The following is a 27,994-nucleotide window of genomic DNA, read 5'->3' on the forward strand; positions in this document are numbered from 1 at the left end:
TGGAGGTGAAATCTTGCACTTTAGCTTATGGGCCCCGGAGCCGGTACACTCACTATCCTTTGAAGGTTAAAAACAGAACTGTTTTATTGAGCATTCTGGAACACGCCGAGCAGCTTGTTCCAGACAAAATGTGTAACAATTCTAAAAAACAAGTAACTGGACACAAACATGACAAACATATCCTTGATCCTAAATTGTATTGGTTACCCACAATCCCTAAGTGCACTACCCAACCTGTAATATTTGTGAATTTGAAACTTTAGGACAAATAGCCTTGGAAAAAGGATTTAAAATTCACAACAGTGGAACAAAAGTCACTATAAAACCGTTTCAGAGCATGTTTAGCACACACCTCCTCCCAGTACAGTCAGCTGATATTCTGAAGTGGGAAACCCCTCCAGCATTTTGTTTAAGTAAAACATGTAAATCAGCCATTAGCACTGTAATGACAAAAGACACAGCAAACGGGACAGGCTTTTCAACAAGCCATAATTAGCACAGGAGACAAAAGCAGCCCTGGTGTACTGTGATAGGCAAGGAGCTGGCATGCCACCTTTTCCCCAGCCTTACCCTTCAGTCAGCACACTAGAGACCTGTGCAAAACAAGGGCCTAGTAATGTATTTTAAACTCTGTATGAGTGGTTAAAAAAATTCAAAATATGTTTTTACACCACTAATGTTCAACCGTGTAAGGTGATTGTATTTTGCTAAAAATAATAATAATAATTCCCCATAAACAGACTCAGAAGGTGGTAGCAGAACATTTATTCCATGTATGTTATATAACATTCCAATATGTCAGGGTAACAGCTACAAATCAATGAATGAACAACACGAGGCACAAGCAAATAGATGTACATACAGGAGAATGATGACTTGAGTACATAACAGTCTTCTCCATAGCGTTCACTTCACTGATACACATTTAGGATTAACTCAGTGAGCAAAGCAGACACAAACTCCTTCTATGCCTAATTGTTTTAAAAAAAAAAAAAAAAGTGATTGACAAAATGTACTGATGGTCTTTCCCCACATCCTTCGGCTCCTATATTAAACAGCTCACTCCTTCTGGAAAGCACAAGTCTCTAAATACCACCCTCAACATGTAAGCAACGACACTGTCCAGTTTGTGTTCCGAATATATTTTGGTCAGTTTTTGGCACTAATATGAGGTCAACCAAGCGCACAACCAAAATAAAAATGAGTCTCAGGCAGCAATGCAAAAGTGAACATTTCGAAAGGGTCTTTAAAGTAAAGCACCTATACAGACTAATAACATTTTGGATGGGACGCTTTAACAGGATCCCATCGCCTTACTCAATTCGCTTTTGAGAAAAGCTTATAAAAAGCATATTTTCTACAAATCAGATGAAAAACATAAAGGCAAAAAAAAAAAAAAGTGACACCAGTTCTTAAGGCGAACACAATAACATTATTTTAGCCATTGATTTAAAAAAAAACAAACAAAACAAACAAAAAAAAAAAGCCAGAATGTGTGGATGGTGAGCGATTATTCACTTGCATGTCAAATACAGGTTCTGGATGATTAAACAACTGATTTACAAAATACAATATGATATACTAGTATATGCAGTATAGTATATGATAATCAAGTTTAAAAAAAAATATATACACATTTAGAAACAAGCACAAAGTTTTCTTCTACCAAACTTGTAAGTTTTCCGCACTGCTTCAGTTTTTTTTTTCTTCATTTCAAGATTGTTTTGGTTTTGCTCCTCTCCCGTGTGAAAGCCAGAAGGAAAAGGGATTAATAAAAAGCATGATGGTTTCAGAAGATTGATAGTAAAACAACCCTGGCTAGAAAAGAAGATCATTTTCATCCCGAGGAACTTGAAAAAACTGAGACCCGCGGTTTGATTGCTATACTACAAAAGATAATACAGCACGACCGGTAGAAAAAAAGAAGTTAAATTCAAAAGACAGAATGACCCCTAATGATTCCTATCAGTCCTCTCTGCAGCATCAGTCTAGTGGCCACGGTCTGCTTTAGTGTTAACCTCTTCCTTGGGATGCTGGCCGGAAACTATTGGCTTACATGGTTGTCGTCGTTTTTAATGTGGCTTAAAATAATCATATTGTGATGACTTCTAACTACACTGCATTAGTGCCTTTGCAAACAAAGAGTGAGGTACATCTATATGCATTTCAAGGAGTTCAAACCTTGAGAGGAATATGAAGATAAGGAATATGTCACAAAATAATCACTGGTGTCTTAACCCATGTACTACTCAAATTATAATTTTTTTTATAAATGTTTAAAACATATTTTACTCTTACACCAATGCCACAGCCTCGGTCGTTAGTGGCAGTATATAGTTTATGTAGAGGCTCATTATAAAGACACCTGGCCACCATGACTAATGTAGAGAAATAGTTCTAATCAGACTGGACAGCAAGCGCTGCGTGGTCCCTATGAGAAACAGACGAAAGGTGGCTGTTTTTATTAGTAAACGCTGACACAGCAAGTGCTGGTCGTGCTCGACTCTTACTGCACATCTTTTGATTCCTGTCCAATATTAGAGCTTTGCAATGAAAGGTATTTCCATGTCAGCAGCACTCACCAAGTGGTCAAGCGACCGTGTAAAAAATGACAAACATTTATAGTATTGATTGAACGCACAATCGTATTCCCACCTACACGAACACTATAAATACTGCAAGACGCTATAATAAATACTCTGTAAGCGATAAAAAGTCACTAAAACAGTGGATTAGAAAGTTAAAACCCTACAAATGATTAAAGCTCAAATTTTGTCCATGTCAAGTTGTAGTACTGTGATCCCAGTTATGGGACCCGAACCAATATACAGGATATAAGGGCAGCTTGAGCAACATTACAGCATACTCACTGGTCTGCTCCTTTAAGGCTGTTGAAACATTGTGATATGGCTTTACACATCGATATATCTACTGACTGGCTCTGCTATTTCTGATAATGTAACTGTCTTTTTAAGTTTCAGCAAATCGATTTTTTTCACAGAGATTTAAAACAAAAGCCTTGTGGTGGCCTATAATCTCCAGAGCCGTTCTGTGTTTCAGAAAAATACACTGTACAAAGCAAACTTCTATCCTAAGGGTGACATTCCCCTTTTAAAAAATCTGCTTCTGTACATAATTTATTTCTGGAAGCAACATATATATATATATATATATAAAAAAAAAAAATTCCCCAATGGTGATAATGAAACCGTGACAAAGAAAGAAAGAAAAAAAAGGTTAAGTTCATTTACAAATTAGAAATCGTTTCTGTGTATCACATGCAATTTTGAGTTTATATAAAAAAAATAAAAAAAAGCTGCAGTGTCGTTTTTCAACCACCAGGTGTCACGTGGATCAAAAGGTACTGCATAATCTTAAGAAATTCAAACTGATAAAACAATAATAAAATAAAAAAATACATAAAAATAACATTAATAATGGCTCATAAAACAGGCTGCCAGTTTTTTTCACCAGTACAGAGTCAAAATAGCATGCCACTTCCACAGAAGTTATACAAATCACTGCCCATGTTTAAAAAAAAAAAAAAAAAAAAAAAAAGTAGAATCATGCTTTCTCAGCGGTAGTTGCTGCCGTTTTTAGTTTTCAACTGGTAGTAACATAGGTTGATAAGGTTATCTAGATACATTTTATACGACAGCTAAAAGCAGAGATTGAAACACACATGTACCTGGTTCCTTGGTTGCTCCACCAATAGATGACAGCTCTGATCTTCCATTGCTGCAGAAGTTAGAAGTGGACCAAGGAAGAAGGCTAACATGTATTCTGATCCCTGCTAAGAACAAGCTTTTAACAGCATTTAAATCTGAATTTAATAAAAAAAAAAATGAAAAAGGAGAAGTGTTGCATGCATAAAGTCTGGTCCTAAAAAATAAGGCACCAGAGGTTTTAAAAAAAATAAAAAATAAAACCACTTGTCTGTAGAAAAAACTATTTTCCAAGTGTTTGAAGGCAGTCGACGTGAGAGTGCATAACAGACATGTTCTCTAGTTGGTTTTGAGTTTTCATGCTTGTGGATTGGTCATTTTCTGGAGTAAGGGAATCTGTTGAGTAAACAAAAAATGCTTTGCATAAGTTGCCTGGTCATGCACAATTTTAACAACAGTGGTGCATGTTGCAATGGTAGAAAATATGAAGCCCAACAGCCCAGCTTTGTAAACTGCAAAAGTCTGGCTTGCATGGATACAGTTTTGGAGGGCCACAGGAATAAAAGTTACGGTAATAGCTGGAAATAGGATTATAAATCACATTAATACAGCAAGATCCCTGTATCTAGAGCTCCCAACCTCAATACAAGACGCCTTCTGTTTAAGCAATGAAGGACAAGCAGTATAGCTCCTTTGCCATAGACATTGAAATCATTAATCCACACAACTATTTTAATTAAAATGTAAAACACACACACAAAAAAAAACAAAAAACACAGACAATAGTTTTACAGATAAATTCCAACTAAAAACACAACAAAGCAACGCTCAACTCAAAAGGGTCAGTTTAGTCATTCTCATGGGTCACACAAGTAATTACACAAACTGGTCTATATTCTCAGCTCTAGAGAACTGCAATACCAATGACACCGGGAGTCAAAATATTGAGCTAGTGAAATGAGAGATGTGGGAATGGTATATGAAAATGGATTTTGACAGTTATATTAGTAGTTGTCTCTGCCTCATGTTGTATTACACAAATACTGAGTGGTGTTCAATCGTGGAAAACCTTTTCCCCAAAAGTTGTTTCTTCAACCCAATAGGAACAGTTTTTTCCACTACAAGATGAAAACTGCAGCCAGTATCTTTTTTATTAAACCGATGACAAAAGGCTATTGTTCTTCAACTATTTGGCTACTGCTAGTGTGACTACTGGGCGGTTTGTAAGGCAACAGCACAAATTATTTTAGATCACGTGACACTATTAACCAACTAGATTTTAAATCTGAGGGTTTAATAAGAATCAGGAGTCATGAGAGACTGGAGATGAGAATCTTACCTTCATCAAGTCTATGCCAGTGAGAGCGTGGACTGACGCGGGGAGCTCAGCCAGTAAGCGGTTAACCTCTCCAGTCATACGGCTGCTGTCTCCACTGAGGATCACAATCTCATCTATCTTGGCAAGAGGAGCAGCAATCTTGGCAGCGATCTGCAGGGACAGAGAGGGGGAAGAGAGTTCACAGGCAGCCGCTTACTGTAGGAAGTATGGCACACACACAGGAAGTTTCTTTAGTGTGAGAACAGGCTGGTAGCTGATTTGTAGACGTGTGTGTGTGTGTGTTCTCCATAACCGAAGATCATTTTGTCCTCCCAGTTGTAGAAAATATAAAAATCTATTAATAAAAGTTTGGCTTTTGTTAAGGAAGCAGGTTGAGATGCAACATCATCAGTGGTAGGCAAGTATAGGAGTTATTTTCATGTTGTGCCCTGTAAGTTATGCTGTTTAAGTAATTATGGTGTAATTTTTTTAATTGCTCTGTGAAAATAAACCCCAGTATGTATAGGTTAATTCAGTGTTCCTAATGACAACCACATCATCTCTGCTCAGAGGGCACTGCTGCTCATTAATTTGAATCCTGAAATCTAAAATGTAAGCATCTTATTATCTAATAATGATGCATTTCCAGTGTCTGTATGACCCCCCCCCCACCCCATCGCAGCTGTAAATCTAAAAATGTAAGTGTGCTGTATTTACAGACAGATTCTAATAATATCAATAACTTGCGCTAAAACATCCTATCCATGATTCATCACTGTTGGATAAGCAGTAGTTATTTTATATGTAAAACTCTAAAGTCATACAGGTGCCTCTTCCCTATATCTATGTTGCCTATCAGGGGATAATACATATTTGTAAAAATAATTATGGGTGGTTATTTGCTTTATATGAATTCAATAAGAAATGTATTAAACTATAAGTTAGTCCATATGAAATCGTAAACCACAAAAATGACAGAAGATAGCAGAATAAGCATAGAAATCATGATGCAATCACCTTTGGAAGAGCCTCCAAGACGAGGGCAGTCTTGGCTGCATCTCCGTACTGCTGATAAGCTTCAGCCTTCAGCTTCATTTTCTCTGCCTCTGCTTTGCCAATAGCCTCGATGGACGCAGCTTCTGCCTCACCAATCCGACGGATCTTTTCAGCCTCAGCTTGAGCGATTAGCACCTTTTTAATCCTAAAAAAAAAATTAGAATTAAAACAAATACATACATAAATAAATCACACATCACCGACTTATGAAGAGAGTTGGGAATCGATGCTTTTAAAACAGACCATATTCACTTCAATATCTTTTACTTGTACCCTGATCAGTGCAGTGGGTTCTGGCTAACATTTCAACATGAATCAACAGTCCATCGACCCAGTAATATATTTGACAGGTCATACACTGTATGCATTTTTTCTGCTAGTCCTAGCACAGTCTTGCTGCTATAATAAAGACTAGTATAACAAACAGCAGTACTGTAATAAAACAGACTGTTTGCAATGCAAGTTAATATGTATAGTTGAGCCTTGTGCTTATGGTACAGTCTTCTTGTGAGCACTTTGTATTGTGGATCCGGTTTCTTGCCCACCCATATTGTAATTAAAATATGATTTATTATAATTCAAAAAACAAAAGAAAAAACCCACTGCTAATGCCGTTATCTGTGTCTTTAGAATTTCGGTCAGCTGGTATTCTACTGTGCTCTAGACAACACTTCTAGGTATTGAAAAGCTGGCGTTTTGACTGGCTGAGGCTTCATGATTAGTACGCTAAAGGCAGACTTCCTCTTACTTCTCTCCTTCTGCTAGCTGCTGCATCTTGTAGGCCTCAGCCTCTGCAGGTCTCTTGACCATGGCGATGAGCTCCTTCTCTGTTCTGGAGATCTCCTTCTCCTCGATGGTGATCTGCTTCTTACGCTGCACCACCTCGATCTCCATCTCCTCCTGGCGAATCTTTTGCTGCTCCTTCGCTGCTTGCAGCTCGTAAGCCAGCTGGGCCTCCGCTTTCTACTCGGAATGCAGAAAGACACGCATATACATCCACCCAGATACCAAATCGAAAGACACGCACATACATCCACACACATACCAAATTGAAAGACACGCATATACATCAACCCACATACCAAGTCGAAAGACACGCATATACATCCACACACATACCAAGTCGAAAGACACATATATACATCCACCCACATACCAAATCGAAAGACACGCATATACATCCACCCACATACCAAATTGAAAGACACGCATATACATCCACACACACACCATGTCGAAAGACGCATACACATCCACTCACATACCATATCTAGGAATATTGGATTGGTTTTGTAACAAGTAATGAAGGAGTTTTAGCATCAAAATATTGATCAACGATTGCAAGTGAAGCATAAAGTACTTGCCACAGTACATATGACATTGTAATAGCATTTATTTATTTGTTTGTTGGGAGTATATTAGATTCCTTTATCTCTTTAGTATCGTTGACCTTACAATTTAATAATAATAATGCCATACCTTCGTATTAACTTCTTGATTGAAGGACGCTTTCTGCATTTCTAATTCTCGCTTAGAATCTGCCATTTTAGTGTCAGCCTGGAACTTGATGTCCATCATTTCCTTCTTGCATTCTGCTTCCTAGAAAGCATTAAAACAGAAAATTAACAGAGAACAGGTTGACTGGCTCATTGTATGTCTATGGCTATTACTATTACAGGAATGATAATGTCGTAATATATGTGACTGACTGCCTTTGCAGACTTAAACCATGAATCCACTATACGTAAGCTTGGGGCCTCAAGAATGTGTCTGAGCTCTTTGTAGCATGAAATTCATTAGCAGTCTGACGCTTCAAATGATTAGGTTATGGCAATATTTACTGTTTGACTCCCTCCATCAGGCAGGAGAATGTGGCTGCACTGAGGGAACACCAAAGAACGTGATCAAATTTGACCATAATTCATGCAGATTTAACCTGATCACATGTAGGCTTGGTGGTCCAGTGGTTAAAGAAAAGGGCTTGATACTAGGAGGTTCCCGGTTCAAATCCCGGCTCAGCCACCGACTCACTGTGTGTGACCCTGAGCAAGTCACTTAACCTCCTTCGGATGAGATGTAAAACCGAGGTCCTACTGTAAGTGATTCTGCAGCAACAGTTGTTGATAGTTCACCTCCTAGTCTGTAAGTCGCTTTGGATAAAAGCGTCTGGTAAAATGACTAAATCAATTAATAATGTATAAAAGGCTAGTCCCCTTGTTGGCTCAGACAGAACTCCAGGTTAGGAGGATGTGTTCTTTGATATAGTACCTGTACTACTACAGTAGCTCTCAATCTAAGAGGTTGGGTAAAGCCTGTTATTATTATAAGAGTCCAGAGCCCTAACCACTACTCCACACTGCTGTTATAGGCAACTTAATTTATTTTGGGTTCTGTCGAAGTAAATAAAAGCACTGAACTGCAGTGCTGCCAAGACTGCTTGGTCACGCTGTTACAGACTAATCTGTTACCCTGCAATGAGTTTAATGAGCAAGTGGAGCTGGTGTCTTACCCTTATTCCTGCGTCCCTCTCAGCCTCGGCCACACCAATATCTGCATCTCTCTGCACAGCAGCGGTCTGAGATTTCCCCAAAGAGCTCAGGTACTCCACCTTGTCATAGACATCCTATGGGAGAAGAAAATAAAGGCTTTTTCAAAATATATCAACATCAGCTCAAAGATCTGACAAGTTCTGTTTTTTCTTGGTTTTTTTTATTTTTATTTAAAAAGACATCTCCTTTCCAGTGGGGTCCATTGTTTCTATTTTTGCATTTATTTCAAATGTTACCTTCATTTTCATATACATTCAGTAACGGTTTACAATGCATCAACGTACTATAAATAATGAAACCTAAACTTTATTGAAAGTCTATGCAAGATGCTCTCAAAATAGTACCTATTACGGTTAGTTGAATACTGTGCCATTTAGCATTTTTATTTTTGGTTACAGAGCCTTTACATCCTTTTACCTAAATATTAATAACAGGCTGTGAGACGAGTACACACGTGGTTGTTAAAGGCTGGGACCCACCTTGATGGTGAAGCTGAGAATCTCAATACCCATGCGGCCCACGTCTGGAGCTGCCACCTCCCGCACCAGCTTGGCAAACTGGTCTCTGTCCTGATAAATCTGCTCAACGGTCAGCGTGCCTAGAAAGTGAGGGAGATGGTAATACAAGACTTGTACATTGTTTGTAAGGTGTCTCGTATTGTAGGAAAAATTATTTTGCATAGCTTGAGCAATAAGCTTTGTGATTCTAGCGCCCCAAACCCCAAATCTCCTACACAATGAGACACACAACATATTTACTTACAGGATGGGTCAGGTTGGCTAAACTGGTTAGTTGCCACCCCGTATAGTACGAACTGTCACTAAATGCTACGCACTTTTAGCTTTCAGAGCAACCCCGCTTGGTCATTATCCTTCAGCACTTACCCAGAATTGAACGAAGATGCCCCTCCAGTGTTTGCAACACAACAGCTTTGATTTCTCGGACATTTTTACCCAAGAACTGTTCACAAGCAACTCCTAGCAGCTCCTGGTCAGTCATTATTTTTACCTGCAAATAAAAAAGCAAAGCACAGCAATGGTGAACGTGCAAGCCCAGGGTCCGCTATTCTACCTCTGGGAACACTCTTTGATAAGCCTTGTAACGGCAAAATGCAATCTATGGAAGTAAAAACTAAAATAGCTGTAAAAAAAGATCTAACAAACCTACTACAAGACGTCTGGGGTATAAATCTTTGCGTCAGCAGCTTTACTTACTTAAAAAGACATGGGATTATAAAATGGCCAAAATGTTTATGCGTTTAGTTCTATTTATGCCAAGTTTTAGGCTTATAATAATGAGTAAAGAGTCAATGCCATGATTGAGCTGTCGATAATACTTTACATGGTTATACAACATGAAACCACCAATGTTTCTGTTACAGATTTACATTCCTTTTCTTGCTAAAGCTAACATCGTAACTATAGTAGCTGAAGAGAGTTTTATCTTGTAAAAAAAGGTCAAATGTAAATCTTTTTTTAGGTAAATATTAGTTAAAACATCAAACAAGACAGTGATGTGGAACATAATAAACTAATCAGGACACATGCAAAGTATATAGAAAATCCTGGAATAGGATTTTAAAAGGACCAGTGGGTATGGGCAGAAAATATCAGAGTTAATGAATGTTCGTGTTGTTTAGATTTATCATTGGCTTTGTTCACAATGGCTTTCGGCACCTAGAACGTTCTTTTTCTGTAATTCTGATATTTTCATCAGTGCACTATATTTTTCTAGATTTTGGAAATGTGGTGGCGGTAGGCCAATGCCAGTTTGATACAATTAACATCTTTCTTTTGTGGGTCAAAATCTTTCAGGTTCAGGTTCAAGGGAGAAATTGAAGAATCGTCATCTTAGTGAGTCAGAAATACACTTCCTAATCTAAACCTTTGCTTTTGTGCTTTGAGGGATTTTTTTTTTTTATTTGTTAATTTAGTAGTCGCCAATGATTTTTATTATTTTCTCCCAATTTAGAATCTCCAATTATTTTTAGGCTCAGTTCACCGCTACCACCCCCGCGCTGACTCGGGAGGGCGAAGACGAACACACGCTGTCCTCCGAAGAGTGTGCCATCAGCCAACCCCTTCTTTTCACAATGCAGACTCACCATGCAGCCGCCTCAGAGCTACAGCATCGGCGGACAACGCAGCTCTGGGCAGCTTACAGGCAAGCCCGCAGGTACCCGGCCAGACTACAGGGGTCGCTGGTGCGCGGTGAGCCGAGGACACCCTGGCCAGAACATTTCTGTAATGCCACTCTAAAATCTTACACAGTCACCCTTTTTAATGCAATGCATGCTGAATTGAACTGTTCTTATGGTGTGTGACATTCAAAATATTAGCATAAACACTCCTTAATTACCATAAATTGACACCCACTGGCGCCAGGTCAAAATAAAAAAGGGCCAGGGTCAAGTTTACAGTACTAATAATGCTAACCATCATAGCGTGCTACTTCTATTTGTGTTGTAAACATAGCCTTTGTTTCAGTCATCCACATCAATACCACATTTTCTCCACTAGGGGCAGGTTGCAGAGGGACAGATTAACAGTAACACCCACGATTCTGAGAGATCTACTGAGGACACAGGGGTGCTTATAAACTTCTGCGTTTTTATAAAGTCACCAGGACAATTGATTAAAAAAAGTAAATCTAAACAACATGAAGAATGTATTGGTTAAAATAACTGATATTTCCTACCTTTAAGACATGGTCATTCACACAACAAAGGCATTTCAGCACTGTAATGTACGCTATCAATGCAAGCAAATTTGGCAAAGAACACCCATTGCCTTTTGTAATGCATTTCTACTTCATACCAAGGCAGTACTCACATGTATACCCGTTGTTATAATTAAGCAGGGTCATTATTATGGACAGCAAATTGCATTTACAAACAAGTGTACTTTAGAAATGTTAAAAACATTACGCCAGTAATTTAAATACCAGTAGTCATTTTTCACAGCTCTGTATAACACATATCACCAGATTTAAAGAATCCTATTGTAATTTTTATTTTTTTTACACAGTACTTAAAATTTGGGTAAAAGGTAATTAATTGTGATTTGATAAACATTTGAAGCAAGAAGGATGTTTAAAAAAACATATATATAAAAAAAAAAAAAAAAAAAAAATCTGTTGCTCTTTGTCACAGCGAATTAATCCAATTCCTCTTAATACAGGTTCCTATTGTAATAAATGAGCCATCCAAAACAGGCCAAAAAAGAAAATGGAGAGATCATATGAATTGAATTGCGTTCTTAAATGTCAAATGTCTGGACAAACTCAAGATGAATGAAGCCGTACAGGGTGCACTTCGGCAAGCAGAGCTGCAGGCTACTACAGGAAGAGAGGGCCAGTGCCAAAAAACACCCGTGCAAGCTTGAAACACGGTATCTTTCTGCAGACATACCCCCACCAAAGGAACTGCACCACAGAGTTTTATACGCTGGTTTTAAAGTCTTATCGACACAGAGACATGAAATATTTATAGTGAAATTCAGGCTAAACAGCTTCAAGTAATTCATTTAATTTTTGATCCTGATTGATATCAGCTAGATACAGGAATTGCTTTGATGGAGATTACTAAATCTTTCGTTTTCTTCGATTCAGTGAAACCCACATAATACCTAAATCCTGCTTTATTGCTGTCAAAATAATAGATGCAGCCAGTGAACTAATAAACATCCACGAAACCGTTTTGAGTTTGTCAGAAAAATAAAAAAAATGAAACAGATTGTTAAGTAAACATTCCATTGCATAAAAACAACTAACAGAATGGATCCTCCAGGTGGCTTAGTTCACCTTCACGAAGGGATGATTAAACTTCATATGAAAAAAACAATCAAATAAAAACACCAAACAAACTCACAAGCCACCAGCCTAAACCTGGTGCACGGTTGCTTCACAGCGTTGCATTAAAATAAGCCTGTAACTTGAGAACACCACAAAATAAACGATACTGCTGCACCCTTATTACATTTTATTAAATTAAACTTAGAGCTATAACTGTAAGAAGGCCAGCTCAAGATACAAATTTGAAAATAATATCTGGGCTCCAGTGAATATTAGGGCATCTCTTAATCTTTTTATTTTTAAATGTACAGTTTAGACTGGACTGATGGCCGGATCTACAGATCAGACATGAAAGGAACTGATTTATGGTGCTGCAAGGTGACCAACAACGAAGAAATGACTCAAGAAAATCTTCGACAGAGACAAATACACTTCACTGCCGCTGCGTCCCAGAGCGATAGATCATCCTTTTACAAAGCCGAATGGTAAGCCTTCATACAATTAATAAAGCTTATTTTTAATAAAGACAGCTGTTTTGTTAATTCAGCAAGCGACTGGTTATTCTGCATTTAAATTAGATTACATTTTGGGTGCACTCAGACAGCCTGATGATATCTGAAAAGGAGACACATACCAGCGATCGGAGTGGGGTACAATGGGCAACAACCCAGTATGATCTATATTTAGATTAGTGCAAATGGTATGGAATGAATGTAACATGCGGTCTGCACTAGAGATAAGGCAGATTCCTTGCAGACTCATGAGCGATTCTTATATTAACAGCAAGGAAAGCCACAACAGTTGACAGCTCAATACTGTTTTCTCCCATGGGGATAAATGGCATGACTCCAAATCCAAGAAGATTCATAGGGCAAAAATAAAACTGAGCAAGGCATGTCCTTGTCTCTATTCATATCCCTACTCAAGAGTGCGAAGGATAGACGGGTATTTATATGACCATGCAGCTGCAAGTCAGTGTTCATGTTGATGAAGAAGTATGGATGAAGTCTTCCATGACAACCTCATTTTTAAATTATTGAAAAGAAGTATCTTTAAGAATAAATAGGAATAGATATTCACCAGTTCTATTCCCACAAGTTTTAGATATGATTCAAGTTGTAGCTGTAATTGAAATTGTTTTTTAAATTGGTCAGGGTGATTTTTGGAGGCGTTTTAAGTCAGTTAATAACATCCCAAAAAAAAAAAAAAATAGGGATCCCGGTATTCAACGTTAATTTTGAACGTATTTTAAAAAAAATCTGTTTCTAAAGGATATGCTGAAAACTGAACAAGCCCCCAGTTATATATAAAACAGATCAGCCTTTTAATGGTTCAGGCCATGAAGTGCTTCGCTTGCCACCACATCACGCTGATTTAAACCCGACTGAATTTGCGTGGACGGATTTGAAAAAAGATATGGTTAAAAAAAAAAAAAAGTATATTCAAAGTTGAAGATGTGCAGAGTCTCTGTGCTGATCGATTTGCCAGCATCCTTTCCTGTTGAAGAGATGGAAGAGTTGCTGGCAGCATGTCATAGACACTGGAAATGCTTACTGGTAAAAAGATTGGGTTGTGGAAGATCAAACTGAAAAGATCATCGGTAGTCTTGGTGGAAGTGATAGCAGTGACTCATGTTCACTGGTTTCAGACGCTGATCAGGACAAAGCAGAGGAAAGTGATCACGACAACAATGAAACCAAACGGTAAGTTACCTGTATTTACTGTGTTCTATTTATAGTATCAAGCTACAAACGCAGTAACAATGTATCCGTTTATCAACCGTGATTTCATCGCAAATGTCGTTTATGGGGAATTGCGTGATTATGTTTATTAATAGCGTGAGCTGACATTGAAAACAGAGCTCATTCCAGAAATAGCACCCCTACAGAAAATGGAACAGTCCACCTTTTGTGGAATGTGACCAGAATTCCACAGAGGTCGTGGACTATTTAAGTTAGGCCAGTAATATATTTGAGCGTTATCATCAATGTAGAGCTCAAATAATGAGTGAACGATGACAGTTAAAATTAACAACTATTTCTACCAGCTACCTAGATTTTACTGTACAGACACATAGACAATATGTATTTACGATCTTCAAGCCAGGGTTTTTCCTTCATTATTTATTAATTTATATACAACATAAAGGTCATCTCAAGACTCTCAAGTACCTTTTCCATGCAGTTCAATCTGTAACAATTCCCCCCATATAAATTGAAATATTTACTCATTATAAAAGGTCAATTTTTCTCATTAAAACATGTCAGTTTTGTCATCGAAAATCAATTTCTTACCCTTTTTTTTTTTTTTTCTTTTTACTCATTTTGTATTTATAAGATGATGCCTGATATTCATGAGGACTATTTTTGGCTCATTTAGCAACACTTTAAAAGTGTTTAATGAATAGCAAACAGTATTTTATCCATGCTTCATATAACTCCTGAGCTAAGGCTTGGTGAATAGGACCCTATGTTTTTCTATTGGAAGAGTCTGTTGGTATACTTACTGACAATTATTACATTTATTCTCCTTGTCCATATGAGGTTCAACTTCTCTCCTTGTCCTTACCCCCTTCATTTATAAAAATCAGGATGGGATACTTCATTCTTGGTTCTGATAAAAACGATCAACTAATATTTTTAAATCATAATCCTAAACACTGTGTTCCTGTATCGGTCGATCGCTTTAGACAAGAGACTGCAAATACAGGGCAATTCAATTTGGATCAGTAATAAAAACATTAAGAAACCAGCAGGCAGAATAAAATGCAAGCATTTAAAAAAAAAAAAAAAAAAACAAGTATACGAACAAACTCATTTTTTTTGGTTGATAAAGAACATTTTTGTGATAAAGATTGACCTTTGTTATTATGAGTTTAACTAAACCAAATTTGATCTGCTATTTCAGCTTCCCAGGAAGCCTGGTAAAGGCTAAAGTTGAGTTATCTGCAAAATGCATATTCCCAGAATGTTTGAATTACCTGTGCCACCCCAGTGACAGTTAGAGCTACCCCCTCAGCAGTCTCTACATCCTCACACTTGGGCCCGAGGGTCATTATCTCAAGGGTAATCCTGTGAAAAACGTAAAACATTTGCATATTCTAGGTAAAGAAATGCATTTATTTTTCACCCCGCAACCTTATATCCTTGTACATTTTCAAGCTAAGGTAATGTACAACTTTCCAATTTCTTAAAAACAAAACAACTTCTTAGTAAACATATTCAAATTATGAATGGGTTCATTGTAATTTTGTACAGAACACTTGTAACTAAATATTACATACACCTACCACTAAAAGAGCTTGGAAAAAGTCCCAGAAAATAACCGGGAATGTTTCATGCAGAATACTGCATTACAAAAACTCTTTATTGAGTGGTACATTACCAATAATGCTATCAGTGCACTTGGATAGTGTTGGGAGGTGAAAGTGGCTGAACGTGTTGCTGTTGGTTAGTAACAGCTTCCCAGTCGCCTGGGCAGAGAGGGGAAAGGAGGGTGGAAGGAAGAAAGAGGAACACTCGGTTAGAAGCTTTTATTGTCTTATTTACCTGAGCGACCCCTGTCACATCCAAGGGGACACCCTCCGAGGTTTCGATATTCTCACAGCGACATAGGATGGTCATTACCTCCAGAGTCACTCTACACAGCAGAAGGCAGAGTAGGGAAGCAGGACAGCAAATACACAGAGCAGTTATCAGACACAGAATGGGTTGGCTTGCAGTAAAAGGTACCTACATTGCCCTGGGTGATTTGAGATCTAATGCTAATGTTTGTCATAGTTTTTATTCTCGATAGCACATCATTCTGAGCCATGCGTAACTTATTATATTAAGTTTCATATGCTTTGCTTTTTTTATATTTTTAATGATCTTAAAAGTTTATTTGGACATCTACTATAATAAATATTGAGATATTCAATTCGTTTTTATAAAATTGGCAATTTTTATCCTTTTACTGTACGCTGACCCCAAATGCAACATATTTAGCCGCCAAAGAATGTAATAAAATCATTTTGTTACATAGTATGATCTTAAAAGCAACACATCTCTAAATCTCAAAGGGTAGATTATGTTGTTTTTTGTGTAAAGAAAGTGGTCTATGCACCTCCAAAACACTATATATATATATATATATATATATATATATATATATATATATAAATCATAATTTTCTTACTAATATTATAGAAGCAACGGTTTTGTTTATTCACTTTCTTTATGATAGAAAGAGAGTAGGGCGCAGTTTGAAATTTTTTACACATTATTTTTACATACAATTACCCATTTAGCAGTTGGGTTTTTACTGGAGCAATCTAGGTAAAGTACCTTGCTCAAGGGTACAGCAGCTACCTTTTTTTTTTTTTTTTTACTGCAAATCATGCATGAGCCTGTTCCATTCACAAAATAGATTTCAGGCTTTGCACCTACATGAGTAAATTGTTTTTAGCTTCATTTTATAAATTGCATGCAGTCGATTACGTTATGCAGCAAAATGGTATGCGACTGAAATTGATACAGCACATCCTCATAAATCAACTGCCCTGTCAACAGTCTTGATTTTAACACCATCACAAAAGCTTATACAAAAAAAAAAGAAAATATTCATCTTGAATATTACGTTCCTTGTTCTTTGCTTTGAGGCGAAATATGTTTGGCAGCAGCAGTCAATTATTATGGCCTTGTTAATGACCACAGGTTAATTGAATTCATTGAAAAGAACCAACACCCACCAAATCTGTATTCCAACATAAGCAAGTCACTCTTCTCTTTGGTGGCCAAGCAGTTACCAACATACTGGTTAGTTACAGACAAATACAAGGATGGTTCACAAAGTTCATGCTGCTGGGTCTAGATTTTCAAACTGTACAATACAGCAAACAAACCCCACGCCAACTCTCTCTCCTTCCTCTTTATGCAGCACTCGGGCAATTCCTGATCATATTGAAGCAGCCCTCATCACCTAAAGCAGCCCTGCTACAGCAGCTTCTTCTACTGCATCTAATCAAAGCCACGATCAGGGATCCACATCTACAGCACCACCCTAGAGCTGTCTTTCAGGGCATCCTTGCCTTTGTGCATCACACTGCTTTGTGTTGAGGGCTAGAAAAGGTATTTCTCACACACCTTAGCACATCCAAAAGTGTATTGCTAGTAAAAAAGGAGGTCTACTATTAAAGATATATGTTTCTATCACAGGAACTACCATATAGACACAGCGCTATTAACTTTTTGAACCACCCTTGTCCTGTTACTCTCAAGCATGAGCTAAGAGGCAGCAGTGTTTTGCAGGAGCTTGAAAACCACTGCTTTTAGTTTTAAGTAGAAACTGAGCAGTAGATTTAGAGCGAAGTTAAAAATAATACGGTATGTTAGTAAACCAGTAGGCAAGCAAATTGTGTTAACATTGTGCAGTCAAAAGGAAACCATTTACATGTATCAATGTGACTAGTATGAACTAAAGATTTTCAATAAAAATACAACTACAAAAAAAAAAAAGAGATATCCTGATGAAACATAAAATCAAACACATACATGTTTTCTTTGGTTTTTTTTTTTTTCTTAAGATACTGGGGCAAAGTATGAAGATAATATTTTTGTAGTGTCAACAAATAATTGTCAACTCAATGTCTACTCACTTGATCTCAACAGCGGCGGATCTAAACACTGCCACTGTTAAATAATTCATAACAGGCTCAAATGTTATAAAAAAAAATAAAAGTAAATAAACATATTCAAAAAATGCATTGTAGTTCATTTCTACCAGCAAACAAATGAAAATGAAACCCAGGAAGGTTCACATTTCAATTTCAATGATGGTGGTACTCAGATCCATAGCTGTGTAGATCAAATGAATAGACAACATTGTGTGCAAAGACATTCATTTTTATTTTTTAAAAAGCAGTTTGGACATTTTTAACACCATAATTGCATTGTTTTTTCATACCTCCATATCTAGGTAAAACTGACTAATATACAGTGACCTCAACTGGAAGATTCCTCTTGCACAGGGATGGCCAAACCCAGGCTCGTGGGCTAGTGTGATCTTCTAGACCTTTAAATCCAGCAATCACATTTCTGTGCTAAGCTATGGTAAACCACAGTCGTTATGATGTCAGCAGACCACATTGCATTGCACTATTATGCATTATTGATTGTTTATAATGGATCCTTAAACTAAAGTGTTTCCAAAACTTATAGGCAGCTGTACATGCCCCCTTTCTAAATGTGCCTTCAACAGCAACGTTTAATTGCAAAGGGGACTAATGACTAAGGATCCTGCTGTATAAAAAACGAACAATGCCTTTTACAGAACATTTCACACAATCCTGGGTTCTTCTTGGGCCAGTAAAAGCTGATACCCTTGGGCATAATGTTTGGCCACCCCTGTCTTTGCTAAAGCATGGACTGCTAAGCTGGACAGACCCTGTCTTTCTCCCTGCCTCACCCATCACAGCAGGATAGTGAGGTGCTGTGTTCTCTATGCAGTTCTGTTAGAAGTGCACTCAGGGTTCCATGCTGCACTTTCCTATAAGCAGCATTTCCTAAGCCAGCTGCACATGATTTGTTTAGCTATTGCGCCACATGCTCTATTTAAAACAGTGAGATCCCTGCAAACCTGAAGCATATCAGAGGACCTACCTGAATTAATAGTTAAAAATAAATTAATTAATAAATAGAAACACCAAACCACAACTTTAATTTAAAGCAAATATTTTAAATATTACCTCTAATACTAAACTATGACATTGCATAAATGATAATGCATACATGTTAGGCTACACAAGGTTCCCCACATTTGCATGAGAAAGGAGCATTTTTCTGCAATGTCAATGCACTCATAATGTAATCTAATACTGAAAGACATTTGTGTACCAGCCAGAGATTAAATTTGCTGCCGGTTCATCTAATTTAATACATTAAATGGCTGCTAAAAATAACTTGCCATGAACGTCTTCCCTGAAACATACCAAGATTTATTTTATTTAATTGGACTGCTCTGGCTAGTGTTCCAGAGCAGCTGAGATCCCCATGACAGATGTTTTGTAAGCCAGAACTAGGGGTGGGGCTACACTAAAGGACAAACACAGCAACACAACATCATCCTTTTATAAGCAGCACAATAATATGGCTCTGTATCAGGAAGCTGTAGCACAGAACCTGTGTGTTTGCCTTCAGTCCTGGGCTCTTACCTCTGTGTGTCTGCAATGCACCACCAGGCCCAGGCCCATCCTCCCACCACATACTGTTTGTTGTCAGAACCACAGCAGCCACCTGAGAAAACAAAAACAAGATCTTAACGAATCCCTCAACACACAATAAAGAGCAGCAGAGACGACGATCCGTAATCTATTCATCTATTACTCCAATACTGATGGCCATGGCTTTTCTTTTCTTCTCCTAGTCTCAATTAAACATTCCTTGATTGATTAATCTCCCCGGTGTCGTATTTGGATTGATTATTATGCTCTTACATGCACGTTTTGAGGTGCCTTTTTCTTGCTTTTGAATACAATGTTTTCAATGCATTGATTATCATTGATGATGATGATGATGATGATGATTTGGGTTAGGAAATCGGTTTCAGATTGCACCTCTAAAGAGTAGATTGCAGGGCTGATTACTGTAACAATGCCTTAACATTTCTATGCTATGCATCCCCCTCACATTAAAATACCCAGATTATCCTAACATCTTCATTTTGGAGTACTTCCCCTCTAGCTCAACCGCCTACATTTAGAAGAAGAAAAAACTAAAAACTTGATGTACTTGAACCAATGGCCATTTACCCTAAACACACACCATACATATATTTTTCTACTTTTTAAACTCCATTCTACAATGGGAGGAAAGTGGTTGGGAGGTGGTCAGGAATACTCCACAGTAACTGGCTCTAAGCTGACCTCTTTAGGGTGGAGAAGATGTATTAATGTACAAACAGTGACTGTTGAGAGGATTTATATTGTGCTAGCATTATTCTCCTGTTTAGAAGTGCAGGCTGACAAACATTTCTTAGTATGTTTTATCAGTACTAATGAGCAACATGAAAAACACTTTAGATGCCTATGTAACCTTGTTTTTAACCCCTTTCCACTGTGTCTGATGTGCTGTATTGTGAAATTTGACAATCATCTGCCACATATAAAAGGGGCATGCAATATTAGGTGTTTGCAGTAACTCAGCTGCACTTGAGTTACGACTTATCATGCATCAATGAATCATGGTTACAGTGGTCACAACCAAACGCAAATAACAACCTAAGCAGAAACCATATAGAATCATACAGAACACACACCATAGGGTATGAAACAGGTATGAAATCAAATATTAGGACATTTTAAGCAGTATAAGATCATCCCTTTAACATGGGTTAACATTTGCAGACACTGTGGAGCCAATCCTGTGCAAGCCAGATCTGCTACTCAAGCACATCAATGAAAAATGGGATCAAGCGGTGAGCTAGGGAGAGGGAGGACCAGTAAATCAAAGACTGTGCATGGGCAGGCACACCCAGGAATATATCATCTCTGTGCTGTAACACAGAAAACCTTCTGACTATGGCAGAAGTGAATCCGTTTATGGCACATGCTTGATATTAGCAATCTCATATGTAGAAATAAATTTAAAAAAGGGGGGGGAAAGCACTGCACCTTCATAAATGATCCCTTCAGAAGCTTGAGTGTGTCTGTCGGTTAATCTTATCTGTGATAGCAGCTGATAAATGAGGCCGATACCAAGAATCCCCCCCCCCCCAGTGTGTTACGGCAGCCCAGCTGCACAACCCCAGGATGGGGATCCCCTGTTAGCACGGACCCTGGTTTAAATGGAGCTGCTGCAGGCGACTCCATCCATTTAATGTAAAACATTCACTTGCAGGACTGAAGATACACACCACAGACATGTCTGTAAAAATGCAACAATTCTTCATTCCTTTTTAAAAAGACTTTAATGTCAATCAGCATAAACTACTAACATTTAGCCTATAATCTTTGACATATCCCCTTCAGTCACAATCTTTAACTGTTAAGAGAAGCTGCCGTGCAAACCCTGAATAAGACTCAGCACAGTGGTAAACCCTTTTGTGTTCTAGTTCTAAATTTATGAAACACCCACAGGTTGTGAGCTTCTGTTTCCCATCCAACTCCAAACCACACAAACAAAGCAATGTTACCATTCATATAGGAACTGAAATCAACAAACATCAAACATAAAAGAAAAAAACCTTTTAAAAACCAGTTATTCCAAATAATAGACCCAAGAAAAAAAAAGAAATAAAAGCACTTTTTTTTGTGCTGCATTAAAGTCTTACATCACTTTCAGGGCAACTGTTCAAGTTGTTAGGTGGAAGAGGTGCCACTGCAAAGTGCTATTCCAATATGATTTAGCTATAGAATGCATGAACTTTGTAACACAGCTGTCAAGGGAAAACAATGTGAACTACAGGACATGCAAGCTCAATGTAATTGCAATGTAAATATGCATGGTCAGTCAATTTTGTGGGTTATGTTCCTCTGCTCCAGGTGTGGCCAATCACGTTCCTGGCCACTCCAGATTTAACAGGTCAAATGAAATAGATAGCTACTTTAGGGTGTGGATGGAGGTTTAATTGATTACATTAAATAATTTAGAGCAGGGTTGGAACAAAGGCCAGGACTGGCATTTTCAACTTTGGCCATCCCTGCTCTACTGCAGCTGCAAAGAATGTCAGGTTCAATAACCAGAGATGAGAAAACCCACAGAAGCCATTAACTGCAGCGTAAACACAGGAAATAATCCTGATGCTGGCTGGTGAGATGATGCTCCAGAAGCCGTGGGAGTGCTATCATTAACAGCAGATGAAAGAAAGGCAGTCTGCAGAGCGGTGAGCTTATGGTAAAGCTGCAGTCTCCCACATTCAATCTTAAAAAAAAAATAATGTAGGAAGACTTTTTTTTCTATAATTTTTTTTAAGAATAACATTTTTACCTTGACATAGTATTTCTTTTCATTTTAATACCTGAAGTGCACAATTAGCTACCTATTTTGATGAATTAAATTCTCTGTATGTCATGTAATAAATAATGGAAATTATTATTAAATAAACATTATCCAAGCATCCCGCCTGTTTCCCATAATAACTAGTCGGTTATTACAGGAAATATCAACTGGATGAGCACATTGAAAAAAATTATTAGTTAATAATGACCAGCTGCTTCACTGACCATGCGGAAGAACAAGGTACAAACTGACTGTAAGCCTTGTAGTGGGGCTGCTAGCAGGCACAACAGAATCTTCAGTCTTCTCAATGAAGGGCGTCAAGTGCAGCATCTATCTCTGCCTGTCCCTATATCACAGCAATACACAATGCCTTTCTCTTAGCCCAACCAACTGGAGGCCAGAACTCAGGCAAATACAAATACCAAGCATGCATCACAATTGGATAGGAGGTTCCCAAGGCAACAGTTGAAAACGGATGCGTGTACAGTGCCAGTTTACTATATTCCAGTCGAAAGGTGATTATTGGGAGGGTCAATCAAGACAAGAACACATGTCAAATCTTCAAAGTGCATTGTTCAATATTTAAGCCAATACAGATTTATTACAGTGATCTCTGCATACTGTATGGCTGACTGGTCCAATTTTAACTGGATAACAAGATCGGGCTATACAATAAGCCTTTGGTAAGGAGGGGGTGGCATTCGGGAGCCATGTGACCAAAATCCAGCCACAGAATACCATTCTTACTAAGAGTGTGTGAATAGGCTAAAGATTGCCTCTTGGAATGCACAACTCGAAGCAACAGAGAGAAGGAGCAGAGATTTAGCCAACTGTTGTGCAATAAACAAAAGAGGGATATATATATTTTTTTTTAAATAATAAAACACAAATTAAAATTTTGAAACGATTACGAGACCATTTAAGATTACTTGCAGGCCCCTGAATGACATATCTGGATTATTCCTTTCTGGTTTGGTAACATATGTTCAATGCTTTTTTTCACCCCAATTCTGAAAAAAAAATATGCTAAATGACGAGTTTGGAGTAAAAAGCTTTGATAATCCAGCTCATTGTGGGGCGTATCATTGTTAATCTTTTAGTATATTACTTTTTAGACTCTAAATTGTCTGGTACAGTACAGATTATTGAGCTTGAGATCTGTTTTATAACAGTTTTGAGTGCAATGTGTCCCGGTCTACTGTAATTTTTATTTTATTTTTTAGCTACTGCAGCCTAAACTACCATTTCATTTAGTGGAATCTTCTGCAATTGGGAATTGGCAGCAAGGAAAGAAATCCTAGTTTAGAAGGAATTCAAAGGGAAAAGGAGTATATTTAGGAATAGATTTGTACTGCAAAAAAATCTTTACAGTGTGTGCTAAACCATCCTTGCTCAAGATGTCTGAGTACTGCATCAAAAATATTCAAAAATAATAATAAATAATGGAACACCACAGAACATGGTAAACAATTGTAATCACTGCACCTATTAACCATGGCGGACATTAAAACGCTGAAACACGCAGAAGACCCCATTCATTTTACTTGTAGCATTCTGAGACAATTACTTTATCAAAATGATGATCACCTAAAACAAAGTACTTGCACTGCCCTTTTAGTGCTTTATAAAATCAAAACGACATTTTACTGACTGTAGTTAATTCTCCACCAAGTGCCTCTTTTGCAAGGGCATCCTGTCAGTTACTGCACTTCAATAAGCAAAATGCAGAACGGAATACTATGTGGGCAGCGAGAATAATTTATGATATGTGTGAAAGGGTGGCATCACAGCCAAGGCTGGCCACCTTCAGGAAGGAGACTCACAAACAGGAGATCTGCGGTTTAAGTGCCAGTGTTTACTTACAAAAAAACAGGAACAAAACAAAACACGGGAACAAAGAAAACAGGTTAAACAAACAAATCAAAACCCAAGCTTCGGCTATCAGGTGAACATTGCTGAACTTTCTCCCTCTGTTTAGGCAGGGCATCAGCCTTCACTGAACCCTCTCTCACACAAAGGATTTGGCTCTCCTTATATAACACGTGTCTGGGGCTTGATTGACCATCAATTAGTCCATCAAGACCCAGCCACAATCCACACGTGGGTCTGGCAGGGATGGAATTAACCCCAAACTTAAATTTAATGTAATCAAACACAAAACACATTATTTACATGCAGGGCTTCTGCCCTGTCACATATAATAAAGCATTCTCATTGAAGACAAGTAACAGGTATATGCATATAATATAATGAGGCAATACAGAGGTCATATGACTTGTCAAGGTAGCATGTGTTGAAGTAACAAACAGCACAGGAAGAGGTCTTCAGTTGTGGTCACTGAAGAAGAAAAAAAAGCACTGTACAGACACACCAGTGTGAGGGGAAGTTCATGCCATTCCATATCAAGCTGCAACATTAAAACAGTACACAAGTACTGTACAGTAGAGATGCAACAGCTGCCCCCTGCATAATACCATTTAGTCACATGATGTAGTGTCACAATTGACCAAGAATCGTGCTCCTTTCCCTTCTTAAAGACGCCAAACCCCACCCCTTATCACACTGATCACAAGGAACACGTCAGACACATTATCCACTATTATGCTAGCAATTTTAGCCTTATCAAAAAAGCTAGTTGCCAGCTGTACTCTGAGCACATTGTGAAATGTTACTGGCAAAAAGTGAGTTTCCACTTTGGTGTCTTCAGGCGTCAGTAGCAACTCCTCTGACTCGAGTGTTGTTAACGAGTACGACACTTACAGTACTTACGCCATTGACTGTCACGCGTTGCACTCAGATTGTGTGTGTTTTTTTTATGGCCCACATAAATCACATCTCGTCAGAAAGTACAACACTGGCAAACCACAAATACTACCATTATATATTATAACCATACCAGCATTGCAGGTTGAAAAATAACATAGTTGTCTGGATCTTAATTTTTTTTGGTCCGAGTTATTGATTTACCGTACTAGATTTTTTTTTCCGGCACGAGTTTAAATAATTAATTAAATACAGGAGTTGCTGATCCAGTAATACCCCAAAACAATCATTACTGCATTTACACTAAAACAAAAACAGTCTCGACTTCAGTATACTATATACACTTAACACACATTTAGCTACACACAATGTATCCCCATATAGATGTAAATGTTATATATATATATATATATATATATATATATATATATATATATATATATATATATATATATATATATATATATATATATACACACACGGTTGTATAAACATTCGTGTTTACAGTACCAGGAATAAAAACAACACACCCCTTCCACAGCCAAGGATCACGGCAGTACTGTAACATACGCTAATGTGAAAATATCGCAATAATAAACTACTTTACCTGAAACAACCAGGGCTTCATTTGGTCCAACGGTATGACAGTTCCCCATAGCAAATGTTGCTTTTTTATGTGTAATTTTGTAATATTATGATTATATTTTGTCTCTATTTGTCACGACGCTATACTGCGCTACGCTCACCTCCACAACAATACAAACCGCTTGCTACGCACAGCCTCCGCCCCGATCAGCCTGACGAAATACTCCAAAACACTGCATATCCTGCTGCATCATGGGATGCCTAGTTCAGGGTCTGCGAGAAGAGCATGGACGTTGCCATTTCCAGTAAACCGTGAGTGTGGGCGTTGCAAATCCCAGAGCACCATCTTTAAATTGCTGAGGCTGTGGCCTGGTACAGATACAGCCAGCATCATAGCTCCGTGTGTGTCAATTTCTGCACGCATGATTCCGACAGTATTTACTTTATAGCAAAACATATATTACAAAGGTGTCACAATACACATCAGCTCAAAAAAAAAACCTACAAAAAAAAAAAACTACTAGAAATAAGAAAAAAAGGCAGCCCTAGTAGATTTTCTGGTGCCTTGACTCTGGTTTCTCACTTTTTTTCCTTTCCCTCACCATAATTCCTTTCCCCTAGTATCTATACACCCAAAGAGTACCCCTGTTCATTGACCTGAAAGCATACACATCTTAATGCATGCTCTGGGACTCCACACTGCTGGGATTTCTAACAGGGACCTTGCAGCAAGGAAAATGATATGTATATCAATCAGTGTTTCTCATGTCAACAGAACTCCATAACGGGTTTAGATCAGATTTGCTTCCGGTTCTTTGATTATCAATCAGAGATGGAGTTGGCTACTAGTAAGTTAAGCAAGTTCAATATCGCCCTGTCTCATTAGCATTTTAAATCCATACCTAAACTTTGGCCTGCAACATTTACATTTCAGGAACAATCAGATGACTTTCTATAAATATTGTATTGAGATGATAACCTTAAATAGACATCATGTTGTTTTAGAAGACGCTGTCAAATGTATTCCCTCTCGCCATTCCTGGGTTATTGCTGACATCTTGTGGAATAAAAAATGATTTGACTCCAGCATACATGTCCCCTAATGATTCCCATGAAATGGGGTGACATGTACCAATTAGAATAAAGGACTGATTCCTTATTCATTTCATACTTTTTATTGGCACTGGTCTCCTTCTCTTGTGTTGAATATCTTTGGATTCTTTCTTTGTTTTTTATACTTTAGTTTGGTGTCTGCCGATTTTTCAAAAATAACTTTCCAATTAAAAGTGGCCATTACTTCCGGTTGCTGTCAGTGCTTTTCTATTCAATGGTCTTGCTGCAATCAGGAAGTGACTAGATACCAGGAAGTACTTTAGCCTTGTGCTTCAAAAAAAAAGTGAGAAACCTGATTTTACTGCAATACAGGGTTTGTCTAATTTCTTAGGACATATCAGGAAATGAAGATAGTACATCACAAGAGAGAGTGCGAAGAAGAGCAACCAGACTAATCCCAGGACTTGAAGGACTGAGCTACGAAGAGAGGCTGAAAGAACTCATTTAGCCTGGAATGAAGAAGAATCAGGAGGGTCATGATTGAAGTCTTAAATCTTAAAAGGAGTTTGTTACTTAGTTAACCCAAACCATTACCTTAAGTGCAGGACAGAAACCAGGACCAGAGGACACCGTTGGAAATTAAGTGGAGATAGCCTTAGGACAGAGGGAAGGAGACACACAGAGAGGGGTGAGGGTATGGGCTACCTAGACAAGTTCTGAGATCAATCAGCTACCAGGAACCGGACAAGCTCAGATGGGCCAAATGGCCTCCGCTCATTCAAAAAAAACAAATGTACATATAAAAATGGATGTTACGATGTACATATAAAAATGGATACATGACCAAATACATTTTTTCTGTTTTTCTTTTAAATACACCTCATTTTAGGTCTATTAAAAACCATTTTCTTTTTCTTTTCTGTCCCTCTTCCATAATCATCTCTCTCTCCCGCCCTCTTCCCACCTGTTGGGACAGATCACTAATGTGCTGTCTACATGTATATTTTCCCCTGGGGTTGTAAGAGGAGAAGCATTTGTGCTGCTTCAAATGGAAACTGCAACTGATATGTGTACAGCGCATGTGTTCATGAAATATTTCCTTCAACATTCATATAATCCAAGACCCATCCAATTGGCAAACAAAGAGTATAATTACAGTGCATTTAACCTACAAATGATCTTAGAAATGCAGGACATTCATGGAATCAGCTATCGGTAATGCTGCTACCCCTCTTCAAA

The 27,994-nt window shown here is 38.0% G+C and overlaps 1 protein-coding gene across 3 annotated transcripts; it reads right to left on the bottom strand.

The window, feature by feature from the left end:
- Positions 1 to 750: 750 nt before the first annotated feature.
- On the bottom strand, positions 751 to 26,033 carry LOC117429877 (flotillin-2a). 3 transcript variants are annotated; one of them, XM_058998182.1, is made up of 11 exons: positions 25,725 to 26,033; positions 19,570 to 19,651; positions 15,929 to 16,019; positions 9,473 to 9,596; positions 9,068 to 9,186; positions 8,549 to 8,662; positions 7,519 to 7,638; positions 6,788 to 7,002; positions 6,001 to 6,184; positions 5,005 to 5,154; positions 751 to 4,061 (listed from the first exon to the last, which is right to left on the bottom strand). In XM_058998182.1, exons 1-11 carry the CDS (start codon positions 25,771 to 25,773, stop codon positions 4,023 to 4,025), a joined length of 1,287 nt encoding a protein of 428 aa, XP_058854165.1. In that variant the 5' UTR covers positions 25,774 to 26,033; the 3' UTR covers positions 751 to 4,022. The 3 variants fall into 3 exon arrangements, with proteins under 3 accessions (XP_058854165.1, XP_058854164.1, XP_058854166.1); XM_058998181.1 differs by lacking the exon at positions 15,929 to 16,019 and adding an exon at positions 15,361 to 15,451 and having other exon boundaries at positions 25,725 to 26,032; XM_058998183.1 differs by lacking the exon at positions 15,929 to 16,019 and adding an exon at positions 15,361 to 15,451 and having other exon boundaries at positions 25,864 to 26,031.
- Between the last annotated feature and the right edge of the window lie 1,961 nt (positions 26,034 to 27,994).

This window comes from Acipenser ruthenus, chromosome 24, assembly GCF_902713425.1.
Source record: "Acipenser ruthenus chromosome 24, fAciRut3.2 maternal haplotype, whole genome shotgun sequence".
NCBI classification, from domain to species: Eukaryota; Metazoa; Chordata; class Actinopteri; order Acipenseriformes; family Acipenseridae; genus Acipenser; species Acipenser ruthenus.